This window comes from Uloborus diversus, chromosome 4, assembly GCF_026930045.1.
Source record: "Uloborus diversus isolate 005 chromosome 4, Udiv.v.3.1, whole genome shotgun sequence".
Lineage (NCBI taxonomy): Eukaryota > Metazoa > Arthropoda > Arachnida > Araneae > Uloboridae > Uloborus > Uloborus diversus.
The window spans coordinates 144,448,374-144,475,800 of record NC_072734.1 but is presented as its reverse complement, the minus strand read 5'-3'; the positions used below and the strand labels follow the sequence as shown (position 1 = coordinate 144,475,800).

Below are 27,427 nucleotides of genomic sequence, written 5' to 3'. Positions count from 1 at the left end.
ATATCATTTAAAACTACTGAGCAATCCAAGGGTTTTTATGAGAGTTAGAACTCAGATAGAGGAATTGAAGTCATGAACACTTCTATATTATGTTGGAAAGTCTGAAATGTGATCAAATGCCTTAAATGACAAGTTTTAATCCAAAATGAATTCAATGTGAAAAAAGTACTAAGACTTTGTCTATCATAAACCCAAACAATAAATAAAACACAATAATATTCAAAAACGCACACAGTAGGGGGGAGGGGGAAGAGGATCTACTGTAGAAATCAGTGAGGGTGCCATTTTTCTCTCCGAAGGTTCCTTCTTTTCCCCCCGCTGCCTGTCTTTTAAAAGGTGCCCATTTTTCGCCCTAGTAAGAGGTGCCATTCCGGCTCCGTATTGGGTGTCGCTGGTGAACAAGCGTTTCACCCCTGAAAGGTGCCAAACGCAACCTGTAGTTTTAACAGTGCAGGGCAGAAGAGGGATCTTGGTTTCACTTTTGTACGCCACACTGGCCCTCAACAAGGCATTATGGTCTTGGGTGCTATTTCCTTTGATAACTGGACCCCTTTGGTCGTAATTAGAGGTACACTTACTGCACAGTGGTACGTCGACGACATCCTAAGACATGTTTTGTTGGCGTTCCTTTTGCAGTACCCTCGGCTGGTTTTCAGCAGGACAATGTAAGATAACATACGGCATGTGTTGCTATGCATGTTTGCAAACTTGTCAAACTCTTCTGTGGCCTGTTAGATCGTCAGATCTCTCTCCCATCGAGCAAGTCTGGGATATGATGGGATCGCGATTGCCTCTGGCAAGGAATGTTGATAACCTCGTTCGACAATTGCAGCGAATTTGGCCGGAAATACCGCAGGACAACCTCCAGGAGCTTTATCGGTGTTTCCCACGTCGTTGCTTCAGCTTGTATCTAGGCTAGAGGCGGGTCAATACCTTATTGAACTTGTTACTGTAACTCTGACATAAATTATTCAAGTATTCTAAGAATTTAATCATTTACTATTCTGTGCATTGTCTTCCTATCCACCAATTTTCGTCTCAATCGGATCACTCTTTCTTGGTGCGACGATTTTTTTGTTATAGAGTGTATGACCAAATGATCGTCAGTCTGAGACGCTGTATTAGTTTTGTATTGAAATAAGTAATTAATAGCCACAAAAAATGAGTAAATAGGCTTTTTAGAACACCCGATCGAAAACAAAAAGGGAAATGCACAACTGGAACGTACACACACCCCACATGCGAAATTTTAACCTTCTACAGCTTACCATTTTTGAGTTATGACTTATAAGAGATACATACGTACATCCAGCCGCAAGAAACAACGCAATAATTAACTTGTATGGTACCTGAATGTAGTATTAAAAACTCTCTCTGTGGTGACTAAAATAGAAATTCATACTGAAGTTTAAGGAAACAATTTTATATGAAAACAATAACTCTCTTTACTTTGCATTAAAGTGAAACAGCAAAGGTCTTTTTTTTCGAAAACATCGGCCAATTCCATCGGCTTTTCGATGCTTTTAAGGCCAATGGGCCGATGTTTCCTGCAAGTTAGCATCGGCCGCCGATGCCGATGCCGATGGCTAGATTGTCGAACCATCGGCGCCGATGCATCGGCCAGGCCGATGCATCGGTCGAGTCCTAGATACTTTTGAGCACGGACACTTGTCCCCTTTTTCAGAATACTTATTTGAAGCACACTTTTTGGGAGAGTTTTCTGAACACTTCTGAGGATTTTTGGGAACTAAATTTGATCACTGACACGTCTTCTTTTTAGAAAAATACATTTGGGCACCGACACTTGTCCCCTTTTTTCAGAATACTTATTTGAAGCACACTTTTTGGGACAGCTTTCTGAAGACTTCTGGGGATTTTCGGGAACATAATTTGATCACTGACACGTCTTCTTTTTAGAAAAATACATTTGAGCCCCGACACGTGTCCCCTTTTTTCCTGAGTACTTATTTGAAGCACACTTTTTGGGATAGTTTTCAGAACACTTCTGAAACTTTTGAGAACATATTTGATCACTAAAAAAAAGTCTTCTTTTTCAGAACACATTATAGCACCCTTTCTTCGACACTTTTTAGTACAATTCAGGAACACTCATCTTTTCACAAAGCTGTTGACTTTTACAGGAGTGTTTGCGCCGATCAGCTGCAATTTTCGGATTGGTAGCTGTTAGTTACTATTCGATAGATGGTTTTTGACAGAAGAAAGTTATTATTTATGGAGGAGCTTAAAACGTCAAGTATTAAATAAAGCTGAATTATAAATGTATTGAATTATCACTAATTAATAGAGTCATTTTTCCCCCTTTGAGATTCTATGCTGGAGGCATCAATTGCTGATGATAAAAAAAAGAGGATACATAGCTCTCATGATAATTTCTGAATAATATCAATTAGTACTAGAAAAGTGATTATGTATGGCTTATTGGATATCCAAATGAAAAAAATGAAGGTGCATGTGTACCATCAGGAAGAGATGTAAAGCGAAACTTCACTTATTTTCATCCAACCAAAATGTAAATATTCTTGTATATAATCGAAAAATAGTAATTCCACTATCTGTTCTTGTATATAATCAAATTTTACCATTTTCGGAAAAATATAGACTGCCAATAAGACAAAAACAACAAATGTCAAAGAGCATAAAGGATTTTTTGAAAAGCAGACGAATTTAATGAAGCATCGAAACAAAACCAATGCAAAAGGTTAGGTGAATCAAAAGCTAAATTCCAATTGCCAGGATGTATTATTAGATATAAGCCATGTCAACACACACACACAAAAAAAAAATATGAGGTTGAGCAATTTCTCAAAATACAATAAGAATAAAGGGGAAGGTGTATTGGTACTTTTGTTAAATATCCGTGAAAAAATAGCAGCAGAAAGCTCAGAAAAACTTGCTAAGCGATTGGCAGTCTCATCTACATCAGTTCATGAGAAGATCTTCATCAGAAACATCTTTTTGAGATGATTACAGCGAAATTTTCAATCTTTCTTTTTTGATGGTTAGGAATAAGTGTTAAAACTTAAATTCAAAAACCAAGTGCTCTTCATAGGACCCGTTGAATCAGCGATGGATACAAGGAGAGGGTCATGGGGGTCACGAGCCCTCTAAACCGTCGACAACAGTATCCGTCCACATTGTGTTCAATTATTTTATGCATAAAATGTAAACGATTACAGTATCTTTTCAATTCATTAATTCTTTTAGAAAGTAAATAATTTGAGCTACTACTTCGTTTCATTGCTTAGAAAATAAATTTGCAACGTTTATCCCCAATTAGTTACCTTATTCCTGACTGATTTGGTGCCTTTTATTGACCCTCAAGCAACTTCAGAGATTTTTCGTACCCAAAATCGAGGTTCGTTCGGATTGTTGAACGGGGAAGGGGGGGAGGTTCTTCGTCATGACCAATCCCCTAAAATGGTCATCTGAATCCGACCCTGCGTTGGATGGACGGAGTAATTTATTCCTTAAAAATGGAACTCTTATTTGATCGAAATAAATTGATGGTAGAATTAAAACCACGGGAGTTTCAAGGTTTACAAAGAATTCACCGTTTTGGTATACTAGTATACATTCAGTTAGTGCTTACATCTCAATCCTGTGTTGACGTGCCTGCAAGTGACATATTATTGATTCATGTATTTGAAAAAATATGATGACTTTCAAATACGTACAGTAGGTTTAAATACAATGTTGAGACACTCATGATATCTAAGAGAAGGACTTGCAACACTTGACAACACAGCTTGTTGTCAAAACCTCTCTGCAACGAGATGAAATCTATAATAGTGGTGAAACCTGTGCATAACGATACTCTCTATAACGATAACCTGTCTATAACTTTTTTTTTTTTTTGGCCCCAGCAAAATGTCAGTATGAATAATCAAACTGTCTATAACGATAATCTGTCTATCACAATATTTTTTTTAGGTCCCAACAGTATCGTCGTAGACAGGTTTTACTGTATCAACAATCTGAAACAAAAGGGCTTCGCATTTGTTGCAGAAACTCAAAAATTTTTTGATTTGAGAATCTCTCGTAGATTTTTTTTAGACCATCGGAATTAATGAGTTTCCTTGACATGCCAGTCCAAAAGTGGCCAGAAATGCAGTCATATAAAAACGCTGAAGTGCATGCTAAAAATTTACCATTGCTTTACTGTTCGACGTGGGATTTCAATGATTCAAAATAGTAACAGAACATGAAAAAAAAAAAATAAAATCAAAGGATGCTAAAGCGGACGTTATTCAATGGTCAAGTTCAAGAAATAAGCAAATCGTAATTGCACAACAAATTACAAAAAAAAAAAAAAAATCCTTCGACAGAAAGTTTTGCAGCAAGCTGTGAAATACCCCCCTGTAATCAGTTTTCACATTACAATATTCTTTTGGCAGTTATGCTTCCCCTGCACAAGGAGATTTTACACTTATAACTCTTTTGCATATGATTCGACATGCCAATCACTCTAGGACAAGGGTCTTAGCCTTACATCGTTTCGTTTTCTTTCAAAAATATAGTCTCGGGTTTCGTTTTCGTTTTAAGAAGATAAAAAAAAGTGCAAATCAAAGTTCTGCCATTTGCTTTTACTCCACCAACCAGTTTCAAAATGATGAGTGTGTTAACCTTGAGAATAGATCCTTCTTCACTTACCTGAGTAGCAGTCTGACGTTTCTTAAATGGCAATCCCCTCGAGGTTTTCAAACGATTGCTTATTTAATGAGATAAATTTTTGACCATTGTCTCTAAATCAATCAAAGTCAACGCATTTATCAATGCGTGTAATTTCTGATGATAAGTGTGTAATCAGGCAGAAATTCCATTCAATGAATTTCATTCTGTTTCGCTTCAGCTTGTTCAATGCTGCAAACTGTTTCCCGCTGTCTTGCTGTCTTCCTTACGAACCCCTTTCTTTATAACTTAGAGAAATTTTTAAATTAGTGATTCGTTAACTTTTACAAGTTTGAGAAAACGCAAATACTACAAATAAAGACAAATTGTAAAACGGAAGCTATTTGCCAAAACACTACTTTAACGAGCTGATGTGTGCATCACATGACTTCCTTTTAAGCCAATTTAATGAAAATAGTGCCTTGTAATGAGCAAAGGAACTTTAAATATTTTTACTAGTGATGTTCCGGATATCCGTATCCGTATCCGTATCCGCGGATATCCGAGGAAAAATAAAGATCTGTATCCGTATCCGTATCCGTTACTTTTTTACGGATCTTAAACGGATCTTTTCTATTCTAAAAATTTTTAAATATTTGAATAAAAGACTCTTAAATTCCGCTTAAATTAGGTTTTATTTCCTATTTAAATTATAAGGTATCATTTCAGAAGCCAACGGCCCTCTGAGACATGTTTTTTTATTATTATTTTAATTTTTAGTTTAATATTAGGTTTTTTTTTATTATTATTGATATGGGGTTTCTGTTTTTCTTCATTTTGGTTTTTCCCGGCATCCTTCAAAAAAAAGTGAGACAAAAGTCTCGATTTACTCTTTGCAAAGGTGTTTCCGGATCTGTTATTTCGTCGGTTGGAGTAATTTGGGTGGAATGGGTTAGCGCTGCATTTATGCTGAAATAAAATGCAAAAAATTATTTCTAGCCTATCCAGCAGCAGCTTTACACTCTTGCTCCTGTATCCTACATCTACCGAGCAAGCTAGAAATAATTTTTCACATTCTATCTAAGCATTAATGCTGCGCTGACCCGTTCCTTCCAACTCTCCATCAATTTTAACGGAGATTTCTTCAAAGAGTAAATCATAGTCTTAATTATATTTTCGCCGGAGATGACGTTTTTTGAAGAAGCAGTGTTATTATAGTGACGAGAATACCTTCCGTAATAAAATTTACACTTGGATATTCGAATTGGGCAAAAACATTTTAAGATCCGTGTCCGTATCCGTATCCGCGGATCTTGACACTAATGATCCGGATCCGGATCCGGATCCGCGGATCTACTTTTTTAACGATCCGGCACATCACTAATTTTTACCCTAAGTTTGTTGCGAACTGAAGCAAAAAAAAAGTTTTATGCGGATTAATTTTCCCAATATTGGACATTTTGATGTAACTCAATGGTTAATTCTCTAAATATCGACAATAGTGACCGAAGTGAAACCAGATTAAGAAAAAAATAAAATTGCCAACTTTGCCACCAAGTTGGTGACATAACTTGACGACCAAAAGCTTTGCGATATATCGCGAAGTGTTTGCCAAATTATAACACCACTTGATTTTGCATTGAAATTAACAATGATTTCCCCTCAAAAAGGTGTAAAAGACCTCCTTTGGAACATTCGAATGCAACCAAAAGAGGAGGTGCACAACTAGACCCCACCAGAAGTCTACGTACCAAATTTCAACTTTCTAGGATATACTGTTTTTGAGTTATGCGAGATACATACGCACATACACACATACGCACATACAAAAGTCACGAAAAAACTCGTTGTAATTAATTTGGTTCTCGTCAAAATGGATGTTTCGGGTGTTTATACTTTCATAGGCATATGTATCCATGTGTGGTCGGGTTGAAAAAAAAAATTTCAATATTTATTCGGGCGCGAGTAAAATGGAAATTAAGGCCGAGTTTTGGATGAAAGTTTTTTCGTGAATACGATATTTCCTTTACTTCATAAATGGAAGTAAAAAAGGGTAGTTTGATTAGAATTCGATTATAGTAAGAAAATTCCGAAACGTCACAGAACAGATTCATGCAAAGTTCCTGGATTTCACGGGCTTTCAGCAATTTCCTGGTTAAACCAAGCGTTTCTGTCCAAAATAGCTACAAGTTGCATGAATGCAGATTTCTCACTGTTGTGAAAAACATTTTTTGCTACCAGTTTTAAGATGAACTGAGCGTATTGATTAAGGGTATCGACTTTAGTCAGATTACTTGCCCGTTCAGATTGACTAAGCTCCCAATGAGAGCGAAAGTATGTCTCTAGATTCCGTAGCCTTGCAAGAATTTTAGAAAAGTGAGATGCTCGGTAGTTACTTGCAATTCTGTCTGGACTTCGATCATGGTTGAAGTTACGTTGTAGGAGGTTTCTTGGTACATCAGGAAGGTGCCAAGTTGCTATTTTAAACTTACCTAAGCTATCTCTGAAGGCTCCAGAGACATGACTGGCATTTACCGGGAGATTTCCGAATTCTACAGAAAGATTCCAGGATACGTTTAGGAAGGATACTTTCTTTAGGGGAAACGTTCATTGTTTTTGCAAGATACGTTGCTAGCAGAAATTGGGCACATTAGTTGTCCATTATTTTCAGGAACTTTTTTTAAATGAATTTACAGTGTAAATTGTATAAAGAACTATTTTGTCATATGAGGTAGTGAGAAGCAAAGGGATGCAAGTGGCAAAATTAAAAATTTGGAGATAACCAGTACAAATGGTAGGTGAATCTCTCCTCTGTCTTGGGGCAAGAGATTGTACTAGTAGCCCTAGTAGATGCTGCTATACACCATGATTTAGAAAAAAATTTCAATGAAAGCCTACCTAGGATCTGATCTTTAAAAGAGTTTTACTCGAAACTTAAAATAGTCCATTTGTATCCCTTTGCTTCTCACTGCCACATATGCGTCTGCTCGAAGAGACTGATATGTGGCGACAAAGCATTTGAAATTTGTGGAAAAAAAACTGTATTTTTATTGAAACCTTTTCTTAAAATTCTGCATTTTCACATTTTGCTAATTCATACAAAGCATAGTGCAGAGATAATGTGAAGAATTTTGCTTTTTAAACATTGCGAAAATAGAATATTTAGCAATAATAAAACAAAAATTTGAGAATTTTTAGACAGTTGAAGTACTTATACAATATTTAGACTCTTGTATTATTTTTGTTTGTCATTGTTTGGGTGCTAAGTAATTGCTTTTACTTAAATTTATGAAACTAGCCATTTCACCATTCATGTAAAACACAGTCAAAATTGTTCTAGACGGTTGTGGAGAGCATGAGTAGATGAGAACGAATTAACTTGTCGACAAAATGTGACAAAAATATTTTTTTTAAAAATTTTTGGTATCTAGTCTTACGTCTTGATAAATTAATTACGTTATAAATTTAAAAAAGAAAAAGAATAATACATCCTTCTTATCAAGAATACCATTTGGCGACCCCAGATATAATAAAACGTAACTTTTTAAACATATTGTGTGCGATTAAATGTGTTTTGAGGACAAAATTACAAATTATTATCTCATTATACTTATTTTGCACCCAATTTTGTACTAAAAATTTTATATATTTTTTTTCTAAGAAGAACGTTCTTAACTTTCTAAAAAAAACCCGGCGACATAGTTACTGGAATTTTCTCCTTCGCGTTGGTCGATATCATTTGTTGTTACAAACTTTCCGCAAACAACCGAGTAACCTTTGTGTGATTAGAATAACAGATTATCTGCTGAAGTTGTAGAACGTTGTTTGAAGAACAACTTTTAAGGTTTTCAGCATTTTTTTTTCCAGTTAATAAATCATCTTCCTGCTTAAATGATAAAATTAAACCGTTGGAAGAAAACGCAGAATCTCAGAATAAAAAAGTTATTTGTTTTTATTATTATTTTTTTACCATTCTGTAGTTTGTTAATATTGCCGTCTTTACTTAAAAAGCAGTGTTCTTTCAATTCGTAGTTACCTCACTTTCTAGTTTAGTATGATGATATGTGTTAACCAGCGACGATAGAAAGCTGTAAGAGTATACTTACTACTTTCTACCGTTGTATGAGATAGTATAAAAAGTTAATCATACATAGTTATTTAATATACTTTATGCATGCCTGCCCGAATGTATTTATAAAAAGCTTATTTTCGCTTAAGACTAATTTGTGGACTAGCGAAAAAGCACAGATGTTAATCGTAGATCATGAAGCAATATTGATTTTAACCGTTGTCTGAAGATTTGTCAACGATTTCATTCTTATTTAAAAAAAAAAAAACCCTAAATTTAATCAGTGCATTTGTGCGTTAAAAATACATCAATTCTTCTCTTTTAAGTGCTCATTTCCGTTTTCTATGTCACTAACTACTTGTAAAAAAAAGCACTTTTTCAAAAAAAAAAAAAAAAAATGCACATGCAGGTGGCAAAAACTGGTAAATGTCCCTTTTTTAAGGCAAAAAATAAATGTTCACCTTGTGTTAGATGTAACAGGTCTCTTGTTTCTCTTCAAATTGCACACGAGGTTTCATCGATTAAATGGCAAATATTTCAAAACACAGCAAAAAGGGAAACATATTTTTATGCTGCAGTTAACACGAAAGCAGATTAACTCCTTCAATTTGTTGAAAGTAATTCATATTTCAGTAATTCGTAAGTTTTTTTACTAGCATTGCAACACTATATGGTGAAAATAAGGACAAAACTCACAAAATAAAATTTTTGGCGAGCTTCTGATTCATGGCAGAAGCTCAACTTCCGTAAAAAATCAAGAATGAGTTAATTTTAAAAGGAAATTAAGGACACCAATTATAATTTAAAAGCAATGAATAATTATAATTAAATCATTCAAGTTTTGAAATACAAAGAACCATTTGATTTCTGAATGACAGAGAAAATAGCATAAATAATTATTGTGAAACCCAAAATGGAAAAAAGAATGTAAGAATACAAGTTTATTTATTTATTTATTTATTTTTGAAGAAACAGATTGTAAAGAATGTATTCAGTATATCTGTAATTTTTAAGGTTTTCGATAACAGTTTTCTTCCAAGTTGCTGAACATGAGAATAAAAATTATTTTAATCGTGGAAGCTAAAGCTAATCTTTTTGAACTCTTCATATTATAACACTAAAAGAATGAAAACTAGAACTATTTTCATGCGAGCGATTATAATCACTCCATCAAAAACCTTACATATCCTGTTCAAATTCGGCGGTTAAATAATAAATTATTAAGCACTGAAATGTCAGCCTCGAGTATATGATCATTTATTTATTTTAAATTGCACAAAAATTGCGTGGGGTTTTTTTTAATTGAAGGGAAGGATGAATATGAGACTGGGTGTACAATTTTATTTTGTTCGAAGAAAGCTCTAATAGAATTGAACATTGAATTGCATTTTCGGAATGAATAAAAAAAAATATACATACATTCTTACAATCAGACCCTTTAATATTCTTAGAAGGGCTTGCTCAAAAAATTATGTAGCTTCGACTTCAATGTTTTCAAAAGGTTTGCATTAAAGTTTAAAGCATCTATCTACTTTCTTTATTTCTTTTTTATTTTAACAACTCTCCTTATATGCTTTTCAGTACAGTTTTACACGAGGAATAATATAAAAAATGTAACCAAAAATGATTTGGTGTTTTAAGGTTTAATGCGGATCCTTTGAAAATTGAAATTTTGAACTACTTCCTTTTTACAGCAAGACCTTTACTGCACCTTTCTTCAATATAAAAGATGTTTTCACTAAACTTGCGTTTTACTAAGATTTGTCTCTGATTCTCTTGATAATTCGAGAAAATAAGAACTTTGGTTAAACGGGGTTTGGATTAGTGGCCTCTATTGTACTTTCTTCTTATTCATTACCTTTTATTTTAATATATATCAATAATTCAACTGCATCCCTATGGAGAAAATTCTCCGCAGTTTTTGGATTTCGGTTATTGTTTATTATTATTTAAATAGAATCCTGTATTTAGCAACTTATGTAAAAAGTACAGTTCAATATCATGAAAATTTTGTAGCTTAAATTACAGTATATTCTAAACGTTCTCTGAAGAGCAACAATGGAGAAGGATTGTTTCAAGATTATCATTTCCAAAACGAATGTTAACCTGGAAAAATAGTAATAATAAAAATAAAATAATCAACATTACTTTTCATTTTAAAAGTATATTTGGCACAGGAAAAATTTATCTTTAACTCAACCAAAATCCTCTTTCTATTTATTTATTTACTAGTGGTACCCGCACGGCTTTGCCCGTAGTTGAAGATTAAAAGGTCATTCGGTTCGCCTGTACCTTTACAAATAATGGATAATTTTGTAATTTACTTGTCCATCTTATGATAATTTTGCTCCAGAAAATGTTCTTAAAACTGAAATAGAAAAAGAATAAAATCAAAATTTCGAAAAATCGCTTCGATGTGCACACCCCTATGCTACAAAATAACTTTCCGCCAAATTTCATGAAAATCGGCCGAACGGTCTAGGCGCTATGTGCGTCACAGACATCCTACAGACATCCAGACAGAGAGACTTTCTGCTTTATTATTAGTAAAGATAAAGATTTATCTACCGACATCCTGATTAGGCCTACCAAAGACCATTCACTGAGAAAACCATTCACTGAGTAGTGCTTAAGTTGTTCGATATTTTCTCTACATTGTAATGTGTTCATATTGTGTTGTCCAGCCCCCGTATGTGGCTGCGGCTTAAACTTTTGTTTTGTTCTAAATAAAAATGCGGAGGCTAATATTAGGAACCTTTTTTTCCTCAGCTTTGTATGAAAACAAACCTATTAATATTGCGAAATGTGTTTCCAAAATTTAGCGACACAAATTCACATTTGAGTTTGGCAACATTTATTTCATTGATACTTCCTTGTATCCCACAAAAAAACTTAATTCATTGCGAAAAAAAAGTCTGTTTTACATTAATACTACATTTGATAAATTCTTCGGACACATGCAATTCATCAGATTAACTAAACTGTGTTCTTGCGAAAAACTAAATACATTTTTTTTCCTTTTCAACTCACTGCTTTTTCATGACTCGAATTATATCGCACGCAACTTAAGTATCTTAAAATTAGCCAAAGTGGATACATATTCCACTCAAACAAACATCAACTTAACAAACGAAAGTTTATTATCTGTGTGACCCAAATACAGCTGCAGGGAGTTTTTGGACCAGATAGTTCTTTGGGCAAACTTTTTCCTTCCACCGCACACGTGTTTCTGACTCCCGAAATTCCCGCGTGTAGAATCTAGAATGGAGCATCGAGCAAAATCTTTCATCGAGAAATCATTCGCTTTTTCGGCATTCCGACCTTGGTGGGAACGCCAATGACGTCACAACGGTATTTTTGAGTTCCGAAGGTGACGAAGATGTACCCGATGGTGACGAAACATAAGTGGTGAAACGAGTTTACGGTTCTGAAATACTTCAGAGCGGGAATTAGATAGCCAGTGAGAGTTCTAAAACACTCGGACCAGCAGGACGAAGAATTGTGTCCTCCCTTTCTTTGTGCATTCTGTCAACAATGCCTGTTTTCAAAGACAAATGGCACGTGTCGGAGGAACTGATAGACGAACTCAGGACGAAGGTTTTGAATACAGTGAATTCGAGTCCAGAAGGTGAGCTGCAATTTAAATTAAATTAAATTAAATATTTTGAAATGTGGTGCAAAACGACGGGAAAATAAGTAAATAGAACAGAGAGCAAAGAACAAATACATGCAAAACGAAACAAAAAAAGATAGATTGTTAAAAAGCAATATTATATTGAAACATTTACAAAATTCGAGAATTAATTTCAAATTTTAAAAAATATTTTTAAAATATGAAAATAATTTTTAAAAAATTTAAATTGTTATTGTGAGAGAATGAATACTTTGTACGAGTATTCAAATAACGGGAGGCGAAAAATTACCGCGAGGTCAAAAAGCGTATGAAAAAATTGTAAATAAATCCAGATAGGTACAAATACATCATTGAAAAGCTTTTTAAAGAAAGGCATGTATTAAATAAAAATTGAAATTTTAATTATTTTAAGAAATGACTTCAAAGAGATTGGGTATAAGTCATATTCAAATTTTCTACGTCTTTTCGTGAATTTAAATTATTATTTATAACAATAATATTTTGCATCGAAAAAAATCATCAAATGCTACTTTAATGTGAAAAAATTTTAAAACATTTTAGATCCTCTAAAAAGTCTATCGAGGATGCATTAATAAATTAGTTGATGTAAACCTATTTCGTTTCATTGTTAAATTTTACCTAATTTAAGGGATAAGAAAACGTTTGATTAAATAAATAAATACACAAGTACATATCTGCGAGGGCTAAAGTTCAGGACGTGATCCCCGCCAAAATCTCTCACATCCTCTCTTTAAAAACTGCCTTGGCGGGAGAATCCTACCCTTGAAAAGTTCATCACAGCGTGAGGTTGTTAAGAATTTGAATGATGTTTAGGGAGCAAAACTAGGAAACGAACCATAGAAGACTTTTAGAGTGTAAAGATTTACATAAGAATAAAAATTATCGTTTCATATTGCTAGTTTTTCTCTCTTCCAATAGAAACTCTTTTGGTCATCTTAGAGATAAACCTCTCCAAAACTTAGCTTAAAAATTTGAACCGATAAAGATGTTATTTGATGTGTACGTACATGCAAAGAAAGAATTTCCTTTTCTAGAGAAAAAAAATAAGAAAAAGACAAATAATGCAAGATTTTTCATGAATCTTCAGTTCGCAGAAAACTTGCATATCTGGAGATTTTTTTTCCATTTGCAGATTATAAAAATTTAAATAAGATATTTTTTTCTTGCATTCTATATAGAGTTAATTTATGCTCTATGATTTGCTTCAAGAACTGAGAAATCGCTTTATTGTGCTATAGCGATTGCTTACATAAAAATATAAAACAGGATAAATTCTCAATGCACTTGAAGATATGTTTTCTCTATCTCATATCTCAACATACATATGCAGTGTTATACACAATTTAAAAATTGATTGCATTCTAGGATTGTGTTTTATTTTTAATTTTACGGAAAGTGACAATAAAAATATTTGTTAAGAGCATTAAACTTACTATCTTTTCTAATGAAACTAAAATGTTTCTTTCTTAAAAAGATTTTCAAAATTCACTAAGTAGTTTTTAACTCTCATGATTAACTTTTAACATTTTTTCATTTAACATTTAACTTTTCAAGTTAATTAGTAATAATTATGGTGCCAATGGTTAAATCAATATATTTGAAACGGGGATGGTAAAATCAAATATATACCCACACATATTTTTAATCATTGATTTAAATAGTTTTTTAACTTAAAATGTGGAAAAATTTTGAAAATTTAAAATTTTACTCATTTTGCTTTTTTTATAGTTAGTACAACCTTTCTTCCTTATTTTTTGATATGATCCCTAAGATTTATCTTCATTTGATCCTCATATATCTTTAAGGATATTCAAAGTTTCTTTCCTTACTCAGTGTAAAAATATTAATTTCTAGATAGTATTTAGTAGACAATAGACGCTTCTTAGTTAATTGCCTGTTTTTTGTTTGTAGTAACCATTTTATCCCGGCATTAGTTTATTTATTTTATAACTTTGTTTATTTTATTCATTTTATTTTTATTTATTTATTGATTTATCTTTATTTATATATTTATTAATACCTTTATTTTTGATGAAAATGAACCAGCAGGCAGTCGTAAGGCACTACAGTAAGCTATGGGTAGAAAAAAAGTATTTGAAAATGAGGCTCGTTGCTATATTTATGCATGTATTTTTCATGCTATATATTTTTAAACAGGGTAATTTAAAGACAAATAACTAATATTGCTTCAGTCATTAATTCTAGTAAAAAAAAAAAGCTTGTACATATAAATAAGACAATCAAAATGCATTTAAAAACGTAATGTATTAAGTGACAAAGTTAGAAGTTTTAAAAGCATATTGTAAAGTGAACACCATAATTATACATCTTAACAATTTGTAATACATAATTTTGTAGGATTACCTTCCTACATAAAAATGGGTAACGGACTGGTTTTAAGATATCAGATTCGTATACAATGAATAGTTTAACTTATTTTTCAAAACTATGAATTAAATTCAATTTTAAAATCTGATTTTAGTTAAAAAATTAAAATTTGAATTTTTATTTTTCCCCTTTAAATCTTATTTTACATTTATCTCATATGGCATTACTAAATTTGCTTATTTTCTTATCATTTTTAGCAATTAGAGTGCACTACTCTATATCAAATTTAATTTTAATCACATTCATTTGCATTAAAATTAATTATACATCACATTATGAAGTTACTAATTTTTGTTGTCGCTTGAAATACAATGGTTTTGTAACTGTTAAAAACATCGATGTTAAGTTTATATATGTTTCTAAGCGTAAACTAATCAATAACTGAAGTTTTTAAGATCCGTTTTTAAAAAATCCTTCTTTTTCAAAACATATCAGGATTTTTTACACCGTAGTAATAATATGTCAGGGAATTATTGTTTTTTATCATTAGTTGTTCTGTTTTCTACTTTTCCATCATGAAATCACCGAAATGTAAAGCATTAAAAAGAGCTTAATTGATGAGCTGTAAATCTGAATTCAACATTTTTCAGCGTAACTTTAACGACATAACTTTCAATGCCATGAAATTTCATTTTCTTCCCGTTTGTACCGTGCAAAAACATGCAAATCATTTCAACTACCAAGGAAGAATTCTCAAAGAATAAAAATGAACTTAAATACAACTTTTATAATTGAAGGAAAAATCTGCACTAATGAACTATCACATATTAAATCGCCCCATGCTTCAAAAGATAATGACTCGTAATGCTTGTCTGACAGAAGCATGCGGAAAGAGTTTCAAACAATTTTAATTCTTCATTATCTCACAATAGCAAACAATGCTGTTTTACGAAGGCAAACAATATTTTCGCACACAATGGTAAATTCTGTCTTTAAAAAGAAGGGCTAGAGAGGGTCATGAAATAGGGGTTGTGAATCGTTAGATAGGTATTCAGGGAAGAGGAACGATATTTATTTGTAAGAAAAACATTATACTCGTGATCATCAATCCTAAAACTAAGTCAAAGTACAGTTTCAAACCTAAATTCAAAAGTAGAAACGTGTTTAAAGTTATATATAATTATAAATACGTAAATAACTTGGCTGGGTGGATGGGAAGTGCAGGATGGACCACGAATATTGCTATGTGCTAAAAAAAAAAAACATTTTTTCTTTTTTGTTTACTACACGAAGCTTTGCGTTTTATGCGCGAACTAAATAAAAACTGTAAAGGACTGTAATTAATCATAAAGACATACTAACAGAGTGTCTTAAAGAAATCCTTGAATGGTGTTAGAACAAAACTTAAAGCATTTGAATTTTACGTGTTCGTCCTTGCACTTTTTGAAAGAAAACTCGGGATTGTATGTAAATTGTGTTTTACCGGTAGCTAAAATTCCTTTATCAAAGCTTTTTTTTATATATATATATATCCTATTAACTCAAAATTGGTAAAATACGTAGGAAAATGGACATTCCGGTTCGAAAATAAAACATGCATTTTTATGACTTGAATATTTTATTCAAAACATATAAAATAATTTCATTTTTTGAAAAGAATCCTGAAAATACTCTAAAATATATAATGTATCATTCAATTGTTGTTAGCAGAGCAAAGCGTTGATAATAAATGCATCTTTTTTCTTTTTTTTTTTTTTTTGGCAATTTTTTTCTTTTTCGACTGTTTTTTCCCCCCACCTTTTTTTACGTTTAAAAGCATTTTGTTTGCAAAAAAAATATTGACTTTCATACCTTCAAGCAGACTTCAGGAAAGAAAATTTTGGAGTCGAGAAGAAATTACCGTAAGAGAAACTTGTTTCTTTAGTTGTGCTTCAATAACAGATATATTGATGTTGAACGTAGTTGTTCAAGATTAATAAAATTGAGGAAATTACTTTTGGACATTAGGTTCTCTTTCAATTTTAAGAAAATCAGAAACTCTTCGTTAATACATTATGTAACTCTAATGCCTTTGAATATTGAAACTGGAAGTTCACAAATTCTCAATTTTATCAGGTATTTATTTACATTCATTTCAGTTATAAATTATCTAATTATTATTTTAATTCTTACTCTTTTTGATTTAAAGTTATAATACATGAGTACATGATTTTACATTACATTTATTCATAAATATGCGTTAAAATTTATGATAATTAAAAACATCTACGTAAAACTCTCTTTTTTTTTCTTTTTTGTAATTTTTTAGGACATTTTTTAGTATTTTAAGATCATTTTTGCTGATTTGTTGAGGCTTTTTGGCACCTTTTGAAGGAATTCTTCAAGAATTTTTAGATCATCGACATCCTGGCCCTGGTTATTGGTTATAAATATTTATAATCCAAAATTAAAGAAGTTCCAAACATTTTCATTACTCTAGTGAAAAAGTTTCCAACAGTCATGACAATACATAAAACTTTTTGATGGATTTAAAAGCATCAACATGTATATTTTCGCTTCGTGTTTTCAGTTCCTTTTTACAAGTAGAACGTTCGAAAGCATATTCTCTTCCTAAGACCGGAAGTAAGGAGCGGTCACAGCTATCATAACAGGTAGCCAGGTGGGGAGAAATGAAACCAAGAGTGTTCTTGGTGAAAGTAGGTTCGTCTACAGGGCAAAAACTGTGACATACACCACACAACTGGCCACTCATTAGAAGCAACTGTTCCGGTATGGTAGAAAAAGAGACTTTTCTGCTGCTTCTCGGGTGCTTTATTTACATTGAAGAATAAATAAACCTTTTAGTGTTGAAGCAACATTGAATACATTTTCCGCTTTTCATTGCTTATGATAATTTTGTTCAAAGTTTAGTTGTTACCTTTGTGAAAATATTAGCTAGGCGACACCTCTACTGTCTAATATAGTGACGTAAACTTAATAATCTTGATTAATGTTTTATTTGTGCTTAAAAATGGAGAACTTACGAATTTACGTAAAAACAAACAGCTTTTATTTCATTTCATACTTAAGTTAGGTTAACTGCTATCAAAACAGTTCACTCTCGACAAATATAAATTTTTCCCCCCACTGTATTTGATGATGAAAAGTAACTTTTGTCGAAATAAAAACAAAAAAGTTCCAAAGCAAATGAGTGAAGTTATATTAAGTTTATTTGCTTTGAACTTTTCTTTGGATTTTTAAAATAAAATCATTTTTATACGGAGCTTACTTTGTATTGAAAAATAGAAGTACACATATAAATAGTTAACGTATGAACATTTACATTCAAAGCAGCTTATCACACTGAAAATAAGCAACTAGTAGGACATTTCTGTATCTGAGATTTTTAAAATGATTCGCTGTTCTCTGACGATATTAGAAATAGTTTTGAAAAAAAAATGTAACCTTCTGCTGTGTCAAATGTTAAATAATTTTAAAGGATTTAAGATTACGTTCCTAAAGTTTTGTAATAAAAATATTTCGTAAAACATAAACACCTTAACTCTAAACATAGAGTGGCAGTTATTCATGAAAATAGTAAATTTAAAGTTTATCACTTTTGTTCACAATGCATTTGATTTTTTTGTTTTCATTTCATATCATAAACTAACATACCGTAGTACTTACGATTTTTATCGTATCTCTCACAAAAATGCAGTAGACTTTGTGGGGAAAATGTTATTGTCGAGATCAACTTATTTACTAAATTTGGTTCGATATCTTCTTATTCCTTCTTGACCCAAAGAAATCATATTGAACAAGAAAAAACTTTCGGTTGTGAAACTCTTTTTGCCACAACTAATGCCGTGAACTGATTATTTCAGATAGTTTTGGGTGTATCTTTATACTAACTTTGATTGTTTGCATTAGGGGAGAGTGTTTTACTTCGAGACACTTTTCATATTTTAATTTTTAACGTCAATTATTTAAATCAAATTTAAAACCTAAAAGTCACATTAAAATACCGCAACATACTTCTATGCAATATTTTTTTTTTAATTCAGACAGTTTGAAAATAAAATATTGCCAGTTATTTAAAATGAAAATTCCAAGCTGTCCCAAAGTACAATATCCTATTGTACCTTGGCACATATCCTGTTGTACCATGGGAAAGTCATCCTTTTTCAGGAAACAATCATATACTTAAACCAATTTTGCCCCGGAAAAAAAAAATCCATGGTATTAAATTAAGTCATAAATAATTAATTATGAATTATGAATAATTAACTACGTATTATTATCTAACATTAAATGTGTTTAAAAGACTACATAAGATTAGAACATTGCTTCATGTTCCTAAACATTTCTTAATTATTAAGAACCATGCATATGTTGTACCTTGGAACGTGTCCTAAGGTACAAAATGTTTGGCTGTCCCAAGGTACAATCACCACGCCGTTTAAGAAAAACCGAAATGACGGACAATCAGGATGCACTTTCATTATTTTCTCATAAGCAAAATATTTAAAGTACTATTTATAACAAAATAAAGTTCAGTTGATTAAATTTACAAATACAAAGACAGAAAATGACTCTAAAATGAAGAAAATATTTACTTTGGAGTCACAAAATTGTCTTTCGCTCACAAAATCGTCAATTTTACTCATTTGATGCTGATTTTTGCTATGGCACTATTTAGTGGTGAAGGTTACAATTAGAGGTTACAAAAACATGGCTGCTAAAAATAGAGTCTTAGAAATTAGCAGTGTCCCAAGTTACAACACTCTCCCTTACTGCTTGAGACAGAGAAATCTTTTTTAACTTGCAAAATCTTCGTGCTATTATTTAAGGCGAATAGCAGCAAAAACTGAGCAGCACCAATTATTATTAGAGATCATTTATGTATGGAATTGTATTACATTATTCGCATTGCTTTTTTGAAAAAGTGCACCTAAAAATAATGTACACCCACAACCACAAAACCATACATTCAGAAATATATTTTCCGAAGAGTGGTCAAATCATTGTTAGCACCCTCAAAACATGTAAGCGCATCAAAATTTAGAAATTTTCACTGATATAATTCTTTATTTTGTTGTTTTGCACATAATAGGAAAGATTAAAAGGAAGATCCACTTGATTTTTTTTATCAAACAGTATTTCTTTTGTAAAGAACTGAATTCTTATTTAGTATTTTCTCAATTATATACAGTTTCACGCGCGTTCGTGGTTTTGTCTCATCGAAGTCAAATAGAGCATAAACAAAAAAATCTTTCGATTTGCTGCATAAACCGCGAAAACGAAAGTGCTTTCGATTTTTAGTTAAAAGCACCTCGTTTTTCTAAAGAATTGAAACTTCTTTACATTCTGTTTTACACATACATCTTTAATAGAAATGTAAAATTAGCATTTGTTGAAATATTTGAAAAATACAATGAAAAACAAAGACGATATACGGTTCCATATTCTCTGGAAAAGATTAGAAGTCACTATTTTATCGCTGCTTTTTTCTCTCCTTGTAACAAGATCGTCCTCTTTACAATGATGTCAAACTATCCCATTTTAACTCTCTGATGGTTTTGAAGTTTTATACACTTTACCGAGCACATTTCAAAATCATTTTACACCTATTTTCTGATGCTAAATGTTCGTTGTCAAATGGTCTAAAGCGCAGGGCGATAGCTAGATATTGATAGAAGGTAGGGCACTTGATTAACATGGTAAGTTACTAAAAATAAATTTATGGGGAAGAATTTCATGCATCTTACTGATGACCCAGGACTGTCAGAAAGTTAAATCAAAGTTTTGTACTTCCCAATTCTTTGCTCCGTTAATCAAATTTGGTTCCCATCAATTAAACTGACAATTGTCACGTCCAGACTAAACGCGTAGTTTTGTCTTCAAGACTGAAGAGAATTTCTTTCACTTTTTTAAATTCAAACAAGCTCAAATGAAAGAACCACCTTGACCCAAATAAAGAGCTCACGCTATCTTCTTATGAGGAAGAAATTAGGTATGAAAGAAACGCTCGCGTTTAACCACACGCCACGTGAAATGTTACCTAGTTCATTGAAACTTAATTGCAATTGTAAAAATGAGATCACGTTCACTGTTACGTCTCTATATTATTTTGACTTCCGATGACTTGCCTAGTCTTGTTTGTTTACATGATCACGTTTTTGTTACATTTGTTCTTGCTCTTGGTTTGATTCAGCTGAGAAACTACCACAAAGTTCATCAGTTATTTTATTTTGTGATGAATTAGCTTTAACGGAAAGAATTCTCTTTAGTGTTATCTAAAGCAGCGGTTCCCAACTTTTTCCCCCTTGCAAACCCCTTCCTAATACGAAAGAAGTTGATTAACTCTTTGTGAATTAAGTATTAAGTAGCAAATAAAAAAAATGAAAAATCGCGCACACAGTAAATTTTGGGATAAATTTTTAGCAATTTTGCTCAATAGTTTATAACGAGAACGAAAAGATAATTGCAAAATACAAAAGCACAAATATTTCTACAAACCAAACCAACAGCTGGAAAAATAATTCATAATTAATTCAACAAAGGACAAACCCAGTGGTTATTATTTGCTGAGATTCTGTCAACTTTGAAAGAACTCTTAATTAGATAGTTGTTGAATATGAAGCTAAAAGATTGACTCAAATAGCTGCTAGTTTTACATTTAGTTCAGCATTTAATTAGCTTCTGCGTTTATCCTTTTCCGCATGATGGTCCCGTTGTCCAAAATGGTAATACAATTTTATAAGGTTTTTTTTTCTAGCACAAGAGATTTCTAAACAAATGTCTGTGAATACATCTGGTATGACCAATACGAATATGGATTATTAAAACTTGTTCTCTTATGGTTATTTTTGATGAATTAAAACCTTTCGTTGATGGCTGGATTGACTAAGTAACAAACGAATAAATGATGAACAAAAAACACTCAGCACAGCAAGCATGTTAAAATTCCGCCATTACTATATTATTTTTCCTAACCTTTTTATAACTCTAGCGAACCCCCGGTTGGGAACCTATCATCTAAAGAAAAGCAGTAGTTTTCAAAACCATTTCGCTGCAGAGTACTTTTGGGTACCTTTTTGAATCCTTAACGTAACTTATCCGATAGAAATAATATTTTCACAACAATTATATTAGGTGAAATGAGATGAATCCAAAAGTTTCCTTTAAAAACATAACTACAACTACTAAAATTATATAGATTAATTTTCACTAGCTGTTAGTGAACCGCAGGTGAGAAGAACTCGAGAAAAATATGAAAAAAAAATATTTTAAAATGCACAAATCAAAAATAGCCTTTAAATAAGCAAAGTTAAAAAGAAAATAAAAAATTTTTACGTCAAAAGTTGTTCTCGGTAAAATTTGTTCGAAGACACCTCCTATGTAAAATTTAAAGCCAAATCTAAGTCTTTTAATTGGCTTTCTGAATGTCAAATGAATACAGAAACCGAAAAATGAAACTTACAACTCAGATAACCCTGGCGAAGACCTATAAAATGGCGTTTCATTTTAATCAAAATATTGGTAAGAGATGTACAGATTACAGGTACACACAGATCACAGATTTCTGGTCTATAATTTTTCTAACGTACATTTTTTAATCTCCATAAGCCTGTTTTCAAACAAAAGTCATTTATAGGTTAATTTTTTCATTTTTTTTCGACTCATTTCCATTTTTAGCGGCACTCTATTAGTCTTTTGAGTAGTCTGTCATTTTCTAACGTATTTTATCCTTTTTCGTTCTTTAAACAACCCCCCCCCCCCTTCCCCTGTAATTTATTCTTTTGTCAAAATCCCAATTATATTTTCTAAATTCTTTCGTGAATATGCTTCCGTCATTTTAGGTACAAAACTAAAATGATAAAACATGGCAATAGAAAATCAATAAAAATTTGTTTTTTAAAAATGCGAAGCATTTTCAAGACTGATTTATCAGATGATACTGTATCTACACCATTTCGCCAACAGTTTGAAAAACAAGTCCAATGAACCTAAACTTGCTCAATGCAGGATCTCCAAAACAAGTAAAAAAGCAAAACCAAAAATGATTACCCCAAGAAATCACTTCAAACGACTGCTTGTAAATCCAAGACAATGTTCTCTTTTTTTTCTGAAAAGGAGCCTTCAGGCTGCATGTGGCCTTCAGTGAAAGTAATGGGGGCCTGTGATGGGTTCCACATCTGCTGCCAGCACAACCACGTGACTTTTATTAATTCCCTCCCTTCAACTTTTCTTATTTAATGAAGGCTTTCCCTCACCATTGGAAATGTAGTTTTTTCTTCTAAAAATCTAGTGCGTGTAGTTTTGGGAAATTAAAAATCGAAAACGTTATTTTGCTTTTTACTATTAACCAAATAGGTTTTATTTTCAGAGGTCGGAGATGATGAATAATTGTGTAAGTCCGTTGAATGACTTAGTGGTTTTCAAGGCCTCCCCGAACTTAAAATTTTAGGAGGGAAGAACTTCTCAATTTTCTGAGTTTGAACTGAAAATTTTGTCGAATGATAAAATACGAGTGTGCACGCAAAAGTACATCTGATGAAAAAGGACATTCGGACAGTCGAAAATTTTAACTATGTCCCCAGATTTGCCAAATCGTCAGACAAAATTTGACGAATGATTAAATTTTTGGGAGATCGCAGTGACCTCTCGTAACATCCTATCAGAGTTCCCCTGGTTGAAAACAATAATGTTGAAAAGCGGAATGTGCATTTAAACAGCTTTTAGTGTGTGAAAAAGGTAAAATAAGTATTGTTATAAGTAAATTTTATAACGGCCATTCCACGAAACAGCAGACTATTTTGTGCCACACGTGACGGTTCAATCACAATATCAATTCATAACGTGCAATAAACAAAATTTCTTTTGCCTGAGAAATCACACGTGTAGATATGTTTTCTTTGGTAAAAAATGTTTGTTTATTAAATTTTTTTATTGAACTTTTGAAAAAAATATACAAAACACTCACATGTTTTACAAAATGTCTGATTTTCTGTGGAATGGTCAATTATTACTTTCTTTTTTGAAACTGAAACTCAAAATGAGTAGTAGGAAAGAAATATTTCAAAATTTTGTAGCAATAGATTCGGATGACATATTGTTATAATTGGGAACTCCAAAAATGATATTCATATAGCAAAGCATACACGGCTGAACGGTGCGAAACGTTCGCGCTTGATTGCGACGGTGAAAAAGAAACTAAAACGATTAACTACTTTGGCAGCTTTATGAAGAACTAGCTTTTCATTTTAAAAGTATATTTGGCACAGGAAAAATTTATCTTTAACTCAACCAAAATCCTCTTTCCATTTATTTATTTACTAGTGGTACCCGCACGGCTTTGCCCGTAGTAGAAAATTAAAAGGCCATTCGATTTGCCTGTATATTTACAAATAATGGATGATGAGTTTCTCGCCAATTTGCTGTTAGTTTGCTCGCTCATGTTATAGTAATTTGCTCATTCACGTTATGATAATTTACTCGTCCATGTCGTGATAATTTGCTCGATAATTTTTTTTTTTAATTGGAAGAGAAAAAGAACAAAAAAGGAATTTTTGAAAAATCACTTCGAGGTGCTCACCCCAATGCTACGAATTAACTTGGTGCTCAATTTCATGAAAATCGGCCGAACGATCTAGGCGCTATGTGCGTAACAGACATCCAGAGATCCATACATGCAGACTTTCAGCTTTATTATTAGTAAAGATTAAGAAAACACAAAAAAAAAAAAAAAGATTCACCATGCAAAACAAATTTTTTTTCTATTCAGATTTAAATATAAAAGTTCAACTGTGTTCAAAACTCCTGCAATGAGTTCAGATTAGACTATACGTTCTTGGAAATTTGGATCAAGATTGATCCAAGAAATAAAGGTCATTCAAAAACGACAGAACCCTCGATGAGATCGAACCCGCAATCTTCGCGCTTTTAGCACGACGCTCTGACCATCTAAGCTGTACTTCCATTCTTGTGGGGTGCTGTGCATTGAAGCAATGCTTCATATAAAAGAGAATAATTCGGTTTTTTCGAAAAATTACGCCAATGTGAATTGTCTGTTTATTTTTTCGTGAGGAAAAATCTTTAAAATGATGCCTTACATATGATGAACTACTGAGGAAGTTATGGCGTCGTTACAAAAAGCACCTTTGAGAAATAATATACATATATGTATAATATTTGAAGAGATGATCATTAAAATAATAAAGACGGCATGCGTGATGCATCAAGAATATCCATAAAATAATGTCGCTTCTCATATCTCAAGCAGATGGCTTTAAATATCCAGCCTAAAAACTTTCAAAACTGCCGTTTACATTGTATTTACCAGCCATCCCAGTCTTATTTAGCTTCTTCACTTGTATATTAGTTCTTTTTATTTAGTTCTTTTTATTGTTTGTTATCTTATTATTGTTATTGGTTTTTGTAATTATCAAAATTGTTCCAGCGAGTGTCGCTCGTGATCTGTTATGTTCCCCCCAGACACCACATCCGGTTAAACCCTCACCGGGGTTGGTACCGTGGTGATTTGGTGGGGTTTAAATAAATAAATAAATAAAAATGCGTGATGCATTAGAAGCGCTTGCAGTGTAGGAAAAAGATAAAATAAGAACAGCTTGTATAAGAATGTTTTTCGCTGTTCTTATCCTCATAAAAAATAGCGAATGATCGAGTAACGCTGTCATCAACAATGAAGCTCGCCCCACGGCATGATAATTTGACAATATTTTTCGGTAACGTTTGACATGCAGGGAAATGCTTCATTGTGACAAGGCTGAAATGGATGCGGTCACTTAACTGTTTTACTGGTAAGAGTGTTGTTTTAGGAGAGTGGAGAAACGAAAAAATGGTCAACTGTTAACGCTATCTATCTACTGAAGTTTAGGGTTAATCCACTGGAGTTAGGGTTAAAGTTTCAACCATGAAAATATCACCAAACAGGCAATGGCTTCGTTAAAATGTAGAAGCATTTTTCATCCGTCATACTTTGACACGGGCGACTTTCTAGTATCTTCATAAAAACAATAACAGCTAAAACATATTTTCAGCAATATCTCAAAAATAATAACGTCGTACGGCGGAATGCTTTGAAACGCTTATGGCGTGTGAAAAAGAAAAAAAAATAGTTGACCTTAAAAAAAATGCTATAGTAACAATATTTTCAGAGATTTCATAAAAATAATAACGCCGTGAAGTGAAATCCATTAGAAATGTGTGTGATCAATTCGTTTTCAGCTGTATTCGTATTTCTTCATAAAACTAAGAACAGCTATTTTAAATTAGATTATTGATTTAAAAAATTTTTGCTTTTTCAGAATCAGCACTTTTTCATCCAGAAGATGTAAAAAGAGTACGAGAGAACGATTGGTACATTGTAAGGTACATCCTTCACCAAGAATTTGACATCGAACAAGCTTATAAAATGCTAGTGGATTCCCTGAAATTTAGAAAAGAATATGAGGTTAACAGTAAGTTTTCAAAAAATCTGTTAAAAACTGCATTAATTGTATAAATAATTGGACTATACAAAATTCAGAGAAGAGGTAGGACGGACGATTTTGTATTGAAATTTGATTCTTTTTTTTTTTTAAATTGTTTATTAATTTTCGTAGTTTTTATAAAGAAAAAAAATTAACGTTTTTAATTTTCTAAAATATAAGACAATCTAAAACTTAGAGAACCTCAGTCGAACAATTTCATTCCTAAATAGTATTACAAAGTACGAACGTGAGAATAATACTAACGCCACTCGGCTAAAGTATCTAAAAGCCTTTTGGAGAAATTTCGTCTCAAGTCTTTTTCCTATCAAGTCCTATTTCCGATTTTTTCCTCGAATAATCATTCAAATTTTGAAAGGTTTTACTAAATAAATTGCCAGGATTTTTTTAGGTCAAAAGAAATGAAAGTGGTGACTTAATTACCCAGAATAGCATTCTCGGTCTTTTTAACAGACAGATTGCTACTTCAAAAAAAAAAAAAAAATACAAATCATTTAGCGAGATATATTCTTGAAGCTCTGAGAAAATCAAGATTCAAATTTCATTCCCACACACAAAAATGATAGATAAATGTATTTTCTTAAGTTCACAGCGTATGGTCTACTGTTTCTAATACAGCAAACTTGACGAGGAAGAAAAGCCAAATTTTTTTCATGTAATTTGACCCATAATTTATAGCACGTATAAGATTACCAACCTGCAGTCTTACGAAATTTAATTACAAGATTTCACAAAATAATAAAACAAAATCCTAAAGCCTGTTAAGTTTTCACATTTAAGAAATTTTATCAAACGAAAATAAATAACTGTTTAATTTATTTATTTATACTATTTGTTTAGTTTTCCTCTCAAATGAAAAACATTGTATTCAAAGGAAAAAAGATTATTTTCTTTTCTTCTTTTTTTTCCTGTTTTTTAAATATTTTGAAGTTTATTATGTATTCTTATTTCAGCAATTCGAAAAAAAGATTTACCAATAGAATACTTCAATGTTCGTGCTGTTATTTTATACAACAAAGACCATCGGGATCATCCTTTAGGTAACTTTACTGATTTATACTTTCTACACCCATACCTCTTTTTGAGCAGAAGATAGGGACCGCACAAAAAAATCGCTTAAAAAAAGTTTGTTCATTTTATAAATAACTCCGTTTTATAAATACTATCGTTAATTGAGTCGCAATCTGATCGAAATTTTCATACGCCGCACAAAAAAAGTTCGCACAAAAAAGACCGCAAGAAAAGAGGTTCGGG

At 32.2% G+C, this 27,427-nt stretch overlaps 1 protein-coding gene across 1 annotated transcript in view; it reads left to right on the top strand.

The window, feature by feature from the left end:
* Window positions 1–12,147: 12,147 nt before the first annotated feature.
* Window positions 12,148–27,427, top strand: part of LOC129220375 (motile sperm domain-containing protein 2-like) — a 28,826-nt gene continuing 13,546 nt past the window's right edge. The window contains exons 1-3 of the mRNA XM_054854782.1: window positions 12,148–12,326; window positions 25,991–26,143; window positions 27,127–27,213. Coding sequence (XP_054710757.1) covers window positions 12,233–12,326; window positions 25,991–26,143; window positions 27,127–27,213 — 334 coding nt within the window. The 5' untranslated portion in view covers window positions 12,148–12,232. The remainder of the gene's footprint in view (window positions 12,327–25,990; window positions 26,144–27,126; window positions 27,214–27,427) is intronic.